Source organism: Drosophila persimilis, unplaced genomic scaffold (assembly GCF_003286085.1).
Source record: "Drosophila persimilis strain 14011-0111.01,24,50 unplaced genomic scaffold, DperRS2 tig00000000-arrow-pilon, whole genome shotgun sequence".
Taxonomy (NCBI): domain Eukaryota; kingdom Metazoa; phylum Arthropoda; class Insecta; order Diptera; family Drosophilidae; genus Drosophila; species Drosophila persimilis.
This window is the reverse complement of record NW_020825288.1, coordinates 27,447,798-27,456,669: the sequence shown is the minus strand read 5'-3', so window position 1 is coordinate 27,456,669 and position 8,872 is coordinate 27,447,798. Positions and strand designations below refer to the sequence as shown.

The 8,872-nt window shown below is 44.3% G+C and overlaps 1 protein-coding gene across 1 annotated transcript; it reads left to right on the top strand.

The window, feature by feature from the left end:
* Positions 1-2,407: 2,407 nt before the first annotated feature.
* Positions 2,408-6,763, top strand: LOC6594517 (box A-binding factor; the record flags this gene model as incomplete). The annotated part of the gene is made up of 7 exons (XM_026994723.1): positions 2,408-2,710; positions 2,779-2,998; positions 4,142-4,377; positions 4,600-4,764; positions 4,829-4,982; positions 5,060-5,364; positions 5,584-6,763. Coding segments are annotated over 7 exons (2,019 nt in total), but the record flags the coding sequence as incomplete, so codon positions are not given.
* Positions 6,764-8,872: the final 2,109 nt, after the last annotated feature.

The following is an 8,872-nucleotide window of genomic DNA, read 5'->3' as shown; positions in this document are numbered from 1 at the left end:
CGCCCGACATTCGTCGAGAGCTCACATACGAGTACGAATACTCGTAGTTTGTGTGGAAAAACAAGAAGTCGAATCGAATGCAGAAAATACTCACCTGCAGAGAACAGCCACACAGAGCCGACAGAACCGACAGAAAACTGAAGCGATGATAAATTATATCGTTGTCGTGCATTTTTTGTTGTCATTCAGTCTACTTCCTATATATATTGTATGCTATTCTCTATATGGTAGAGCGTAGGTACGAGTACCTATGGCCAGAGATAAAGATATATTGTAGCATCTCTGAAAGTTGAAAATTGAATTTGTTGTTGGGCGCTGACTGTGTTATCAGAGAGCGTGCCTCAAGACTTTGGAAAGACTTTGTTTTATGTTCAAGAATAGCTATGGTTCTACCGTTTTTGGTAGATAATAAAATGCTACAGTGGTTGCTCGGAATGTTAGCTTTTCGATGGTTTTAGAGCCCTGAATCCATTCCCAATCTATCCTTAAATCAATAGCCTTTTTATTTCATAACTGAAACACTTTTAATTTGTTTAAAATTACATAGAAATATGCAGTTTTCAATCTTCGAGCGATCACTGCACCTCGATTTTCGTGTGGCTTATATCCAATTTGTATTTCTTACAAGTTTTTCACACAATTTTATCACTTATTTTATGGCTTAAACTCCCCGCCTGCGTCTCAGCCAAAAGCAAAAGCAGCAGCAGAGGCACAGCAACAGCAACAGCAAAAGCAAAAGCGGTGACTGCAACTGCAAGTGCAACAACTGCAACTTCCACTGGCATAAAGTCCAAAACCCGACGTCAAGTCATTATGCAAACGCGCGTGCCCCGTTTCGGTTGTGCTTTCGGTCTCGTTCTCGTTCTCGTCTCCAGCTCCAGCTTCATCTTCAGCTCCAGCTACGGGATCGATCTCCTCCTCGCCTGCTCGAAAGAACCGATTCCCCAATAAAAATACAAATATATCAAAATGAAACTTACATTTAGTGAAAGAAAAATATCGTCGAGTGTTACGGCCTGTGCCTGTTGCCGAATCAAATCATAATTGTATTTCCAAAAACAAACAACAACAAAAAGGGTTGTACAAGACTTTAGAGAACTTTAGAGATCGTCATTGAGTGTCCGTTTAGTGGAGTGTGTATGTGTTTGCAGCATTTAAGGATCCATTCTACAGCTATACTTTGAGTGGAAATCCTTGAAAGTGGAAGAATATCTTCTTTATTGTCCGTTAAGCGGAATGTTCGAACTTGCCAGAGATTTCCATTTTCAATTTGAGCCTAGAATTTCCATTTAGTGGAATATTTGTGAGTGCGGATCTGTTGAAGATATAGTTTTTGGAAGGAAATCTATTCGTCTTCACCTGTTGAAACTATAGTACCTGATTCCTAATAAATCGTACATCTGCCCCCAAGAACAGAGATCTTTGCCTCTAAGAGACCCTTGCCTACGCTGCACTTGTGGTTCCTTTTCTTTGTTTATGGAAAGAACCGTCTTTTGGAGCCGTTGGGGGAATAAATATTTGCACAGGCTACTGTTTAAGAAAGAGAGAGCGGCAGTGGGACACAACGAGAGAGAGACAGAGTGAAGGAAAGAAAGAGAGAGTGCGATCCTAAGGGAAAGAGATTTTCGGTCAATTTGTAAACAGTGTAGCAAACATTTTATTTTTTAATTAAAAGTTTTATGGACACACACATACACATACCGAAATATGCACCCAAACACACACACACACAGACAACACTGCAAAATGTGATCCGCTTTGGTGGTCCAAAAGCAGCATAAAACTCCAACAACAATCTTGTAAAATAAACAAAAATCAGGAAATGTTAATAGCAGATTCATTCCTTTTGGCCCTAACAGAACGACAGAAAGAGAGGGAGAGAGCAAAAGCAGAGAGACAAAGAAAGAGAGAGCAAGTGTAACAGTAACAGTAACAGTAACAGTAACAGAAACAATAACAGCAGCAGTAACAGCCACCCCAACAGACCTGTTAAGTGGCTCGCGGCTAAAAACGCGCGTAAATTTGTGCCAAGCGGCTTTAAACGCATCAAAACAAAAGCCAAATCAAACGCGTGTAATCTGTAATCCCCCAAAATTGTGAAAATTCCAGAAAAAACACCACAAAATGTTTTTCTCTAATTACAATAATATGTATTTGAAGAACTATTGCTATAGGTACAACCATACAAGTGAAATATTTAATAAAGTTTCTTAAATGCCATAAATATATGTATTAAAATATATCCTTTTGTCCTTGCAGTTCGGTGTACGCTGGACCCCTGCTCACCCAAGCGGCCAATGGGATGCAGTATGGCATGCAGTCGCCCAGCCACGCCCATGCGCATCTCCAGCAGCAACAGCAGCATCCCCACCAGCAGCAGCAACATCCCCACCAGCAGCACAATCCCCACCAGCAACAGCAGCAGCTCCATCAGCATCACAATTCCAGCAGCAGCAGTCCGGGACCCGTGGGTCTGGCCTCTGGAACGACTGTCAATGGCAGTGGGCTCCTGGACGACGGCTATGGCTCGCCAAAGAGCAGCCACAGCGGCGGCGGCGGCGGTGGAAGTGGAGGTGGCACCTTGCCTGCCTTTCAGCGCATTGCATCGGCGACCAGCGGCTACGGCAACGGCGTGGCCAATGGCTCTTCGGTGGTCAGTGGAGCCGAACGGTCCGCTGGCTATGCATCGCTGGCCAATTATCGCACTCAGGTGAGTGTTTGCCCAGGGAATCCCTCCTGATTGATTCCCGCCTAACACTCTGCTCCCTCCCCCTTCAGAGCGATGCCTGGACGGGTCATTACGAGCCAATCAGTTACGCAGCAGCCACCGCATCCGGTGTCCAGACACAGCTTGGAGGCGGCCTTGGTGGGGCCGGGGTGATACGCAACGGACGAGAGATATATGCCGCGAATGCAGCAGCGGCGGCGGCGGTAGATGGCGCCGCAGGACGAGTGGATCCAGGATCCTATCTAACAGCATCCGCATCGTTGTCAGCAAGTAAGTGTTCGCCTCTTTTAGGATATTGAATATAGGATATAGAACACACATTTGGCGCAAGAGAGCGTTGTCTATGTTTGCCTTGCCACAAGAGGAGGAAGGAGGAGGCCTCTCCTTAGGTAGAAGTTCGCACCCGCAGGACTATGGACGATGGATATTTACAGAGCCTGAGCAAACGGCTGAGACCCCGAAGGAACTGCAACTGCTGCTGCCAACTGCTGTTTTCCTACGCAAACAACGCACGCTACACACTTTTTTGAGCCCAAAAACAAAAACTATCGCTAGCGTAAACCTATCTCTAAGTCCTACGTCTCTATAATAAATTCAATTAATTTTACATCCACTCTTGAGCTTACAAAAATCAATCCAAACCACAAGAAACCACAGAAAACACCACCACAAAAAGCAAAAAAAAAAAAACACACACAAAAACTCCCAAACAAAACCAAAATTTTGATGATAATTTGTATGATATTTTCCATGTAAACGTTTCGCATCCTTTTTGAAGCATTTTTCGATGCCGATTATTTCACTGAGGGGCGAGAGTGCGTCAATTGTGGTGCGATCCAGACACCGCTGTGGCGACGCGATAACACGGGACACTATCTGTGCAACGCCTGCGGCTTGTACATGAAAATGAACGGCATGAATCGTCCACTAATAAAACAGCCTAGAAGATTGGTAAATGTCTCTCTCTCTCTCTCTCACACATGTCCTGTCTCCCCTCATCTCTCTCTCAAAAAATCTCAATCCTCTAATTATTACTAACCCAAAAAAGCTTTTTTGTGTGGAACAAAATTTTTATTTGTATTGTAAACGAAAAATGGGAAAAGCTTATAGAAATCCAAGCCGCCAGCCTCTGAACCAGACCCAGAACCCTCTCTGAAAATCAATCCCCATTGGAAAATCATATTCCAAACGAATCTCAAAGAGAGTACAAAAATTAATTGAATTTATTATTAGTTTTATATACAAAAAAAAAAAAAAAAAACAAAAAAAACAACCAAAAACAAAACAAAAGAACGTGCAAATTTCTGCTACTCTTCTACTCCTTCTACTACTACTGTTTTGCATACTTTTTGCCTACTACTTTTTTGCTGCCTTTTTTGCTCAATCAAAAATCTTCTGATAATATAATTACAGTGGCCGCTGAATCGGGCGGGGATTTCTATAAGAGCTACCCATTTAATGTGAACGCCAGCGGCAGTGGCCGTAGTAAGGCCAACACCCCAACAGCCGCGGGCACAGTCATAGCCACTGCTGCTGCAACTGCTGTTGCGGCGGGGGCAACGGCAGCCCCAGCGACAGCTTCGACGGCAGCGGTAAATGCAACAACGACGCTTGAAGAGCACGTTAGTCGCGCCAATTCGAGACGCTTGGTAGGTCGCTCATTAATTAACAAAACAACAAAACCAACAAAACCAACAAACCCCCCAAAGAACAAATTCCCAACAACTAACAAACCGAAAACAAAACAAATCGAAAGAGTAAAGTAGAAATCCCAGAAAATATATAGAAAATATTGTTCCACATGAAAGGCTCCAAGGAAATGTCCAAAAGTTTACTAATTAATCAATATTTTATCCCATTCCTCGATGTAGAGTGCCTCGAAGCGCAATGGCCTGTCGTGCAGCAATTGCCTCACCACCTACACATCTTTGTGGCGCCGCAATCCTGCCGGAGAGCCTGTGTGCAATGCCTGCGGGCTGTACTTTAAGCTGCACAGCGTCACGCGTCCGTTGGCCATGAAAAAGGATACCATTCAGGTGAGCAAAGAGAAGAGAACTCAATAGAAACAAAATTCTATATTATGTACTATTTCTCGTTTAGAAACGCAAACGTAAACCCAAGGGAACGAAGAGTGAAAAGTCCAAGAAAATGAAAATGGCAATGAATGCCAATATAGAGGGAGGTTCAGGCAATGGTGCAGGGTCTGCAGGCTCTGGCTCCCACAATGTGGGCCTGAGCTTGGACGTCAACGAAGGTAAGTGTCTCGTGAATGATCCTACGCTCTGTGGGTGCATGCCTAATTCGTGTGTCTGTCTCTCTGTCCTGTCTTAGATATGAAACCATACATGCCATACACCACAACCACATCGCAACACCACCAGCAGCAGCAGCAACAGCAGCAATCACAGCAACAGCAGCAGCATCATCATCAGCTCATTGCTGATCAGCAGCAGCATTCATCGGCTGCCAGTTCGCCCCATAGCATGGCCTCCTCCTCACTATCCCCCTCAGCCACATCACATTCCCATTCGCATCAACAACAGCAGCAGCAACAGCATCAGTTGTGCTCTGGCCTGGACATGTCGCCCACGTCGCCCTATCAAATGTCCCCCATCAACATGCAGCAGCAGCAACATTCATCCCATCAGCAACAGCAGCAATCCTGCAGCATGCAACAGCATTCGCCCAGCACTCCCACCTCCAGCACGGCCTCTATTTACAATACACCATCGCCCACCCACCACCATCAACACAGTATCCATAATAACAATAACAATAACAATAACAATAGCACATTGTTCAACAACAACAACAACAGTAGCAATGAGAATAACACGAAAATTATACAGAAATATCTGCAAGCTCAACAATTGAGCGCGAACAGCAACAACAGCAACAGCAACAGCGGGAGCGGGAGCTCGGATCATCATCTATTGGCGCACCTGAATGCGAACTCCATTACGACGGCAACACTTGCAGCAGCGGCTGCAGCGACGATCAAACCAGAGGCCACATCGTCCACAGCCACAGCCACAGTGACGGGATCAACACCGACCACGGCATCGAGCACATTATCCTCACTGAGCCTCAGCAACAGCAACATTATCAGTCTGCAAAATCCCTATCAACAGCTGGGGCTTGGACCGCAGGCGATGGCATTGTCTAAGCCAGGAGGACGCGCCGCCTCCCCGCTCTACTATATCACGGAGGATGAGCAGCACATCAAACTGGAGCAGATAGAACATCAGCATCATCAGGAGCACCAGCACTCCCATCAACAGCATCAGGGAGAGCTAATGCTCAGCCGATCGGGCTCGCTGGACGAGCACTACGAACTAGCGGCCTTTCAGCTGCAGCAGCAAGAGCTCCGTCTCCAGCAGAGTCTGCTCCACGAGCAGCAGGTGGCCAGCTATGCCATGCAAGCAAAGCAACTGCAGGAGCTGGAACGCAAGTACGGCGTGGATCGGGAGACTGTGGTGAAGATGGAGTAGACGGTGAAGATATACATGGTGCACTGTAGCATGACCAAAGATCCTGTTGTTAAATCTCATAGCTCCAAAGAATTTTTAGCGTGTATACCCAAGAGCAGTTCTCCAAGAACCCTCCTCTAAACTCTACCCTCTATTCTCTACATAAAATTTAAGCAAATTGATTGACATTTCCATTAGGCCACTCTGAATCGCGCACTACTCGAATTTTTCGTTATTTAAAACCTAGTTTAATTCTTAGAAAATTGCTATATTATCGAATGCAGAACCTAGTTTAATCGCCATGCAAAGCCCTGAGAGAAGTTCGTCGTGTGGCATCTCTTTGGTGTGGCATCCATTTAACTTTTTTTATTTGTTATCAAATCGAATGAATACCTTTTGAGATTTCTCCTACAATCAGATCCCACTTAGAAATTAGAGCTCTTAATTTTAGTTGCGCAACAAAAAGCGAAAACAATGAAAAAACGAATAACAAGCGAAACAACCTACAATCTCATTCAATTTAGTTAATAATTTAATTATATATTTTATGCCACTATATATAGAAATATTTAAATCAATTTAAGTTTTAGTCTCGTAGCACACACACACACACATTTTTACATCATTTTGCAATATTAATTTTATTACTTTTTGAACAAATAAACGACAATTGTCTATTAATTTCCCCAAATACATAATATTTAACTAAATCGCCATGCATGGCGTATGCGTGATTTGTTCAGTTTCATAGCAGCGAGATGTTTAATGTCTGCTTAAATCAGTTGTTAGTTCCAAAGGTGACCAGTGCGTGGCGCATACATCTTTCAGGTAAGTTACATGTATTTTACGCATGTACATGTATTCTACATGACTTAGAAACACAAATTTGTGTAGAAATTCAGCCACATTTTAATTTTAAGGTCGAACGAGAGAAGAACTTCAGGTCTGGGATACCAGGCGAACAGAAATCAGCAGCAAGAAACTTTAGCTAAATTCAAACAAATTCTTGCATACTTTTGGGAATTCAGAAACGTTGCTTGTAAAAAGCCACCGACCTTCTGCTGATTTCTGTTCGCCTGGTATTTTAGATCTGAAAATCGAAAAATCTCGGTGTTGAGCGTCACCATATTGAAAGTGGTTGTTGTTCCTGTGATCGGAATAACATCCTTGATCAGATGAAGTCCTCTTCAAGGGCCAAGGATCAAGGATATTATCTCTAGACATATATGTACATCCTGTTTTCTCCCTTATTTGTGGGCAGATCTGAACCATCCATAGGATCCTGTAATTGGAAAAATATCCTTGATCCATTGGTAAGGACTCAAGCCACCCCAGCCAGTCATATTTCCCCGATTCTTTGAAAGGATGATTTTTCAATAGTTTTATTCATCAAAACGTAGCTTAGTGTAAATAAATAACAATTATCATTTTTCCGACCGCGACCAGAAGTGTGAAGCCCCTGGGCATATTGGTGTCCGCGGGCACGCAAGAAGTGTTCCTGGCCACCGGATGGGGCGACCTTCTAAAATGAAAGGAGCTACATAAAGTAAATTATTAAATAATAGCTGACGGAGTAAGAGGAAGGGATCGCGGTATAGCAGTTTGTGGCCAGAGAGCGTCCAAATGCTGGTGCGATGCACGCGATCGTAGGTGCAGTATCGATCACGTAAGGCCGTCACCAGAGCGCCGGAGGACACGGAAAGTGAAGGTTAAAGCCTCGGGACGCTTATCCGGCAAAATATATCATGAAATATCCTTTCAGAAATAATTTGTAATCTATATTTAGTGCTGGGATCATCCCAGGATCTTCGGCTCTGGCGCTCAGCCACCGCCGCGCCATGAAGAGCCAGCCGGGCTGGCTTTGTCATACTTGCGCATCAAATTTGATCTATTATTCCCGCTTTAAATTGAAGCATAGACTTTGGTATGATTTCATCAGATTATAATCCATTTTATTGACAGTTTTCATGTGGACGGTGATCTATAAAAGCGTAAGCAGGTACCATCCAATCCCATATCCCGTAGCAACAACTTTGGTGCCACAGACGGGAACGTTGCCAATGGTAGGAGGGTGTCTCTATATGTGTATATACATATGTATGTTATATAGTTGAATGTGTGTGTTTGAGGGGGATGTACATGTGTCTGTATGTCTGTGTGTGTGTGTGTGTATTATTTTATATTGTGCGCCGCCATTTACGAAAGCGACATTTTCAGCGATAAGATAACGTCGCATTGCTGAGGTCCCCTCTCCAAGTCCCCTCCCCCTCCCTGCCCCTCCCTAGCCCTGTCACTCTCTCGCAAGTTACCCATCCCCCCTTTCATCAGCAACCCCTCCACCCTTTTATTTTTCTCTATTTTTTCCTTGTTTTTTTTAATAAACTTTGTTTTTTATGGGAGTCACGCGTTACAAAACGACAACAACAACAAATCTGAAAGTCATTTCATATGGCAAAACGGTTTTTTTTGTTTATTGCTAGGGTTGGTTGCTGCCCGTGTAGAGGGAAGGGAAGGCTAGTGGGGGTGGGAGGGAGCATAAGCGCTGCGCCTGTCTACGTGACTGTACCAAAGTGCCGTATGTCGGCTCGTGGACTCGTTCAAGTGCCACCGAATGGGTCTGCGCCTCGATCCGCGTCCACTCTGATTGATTACAGCGGAATCCTCATTCTATGCC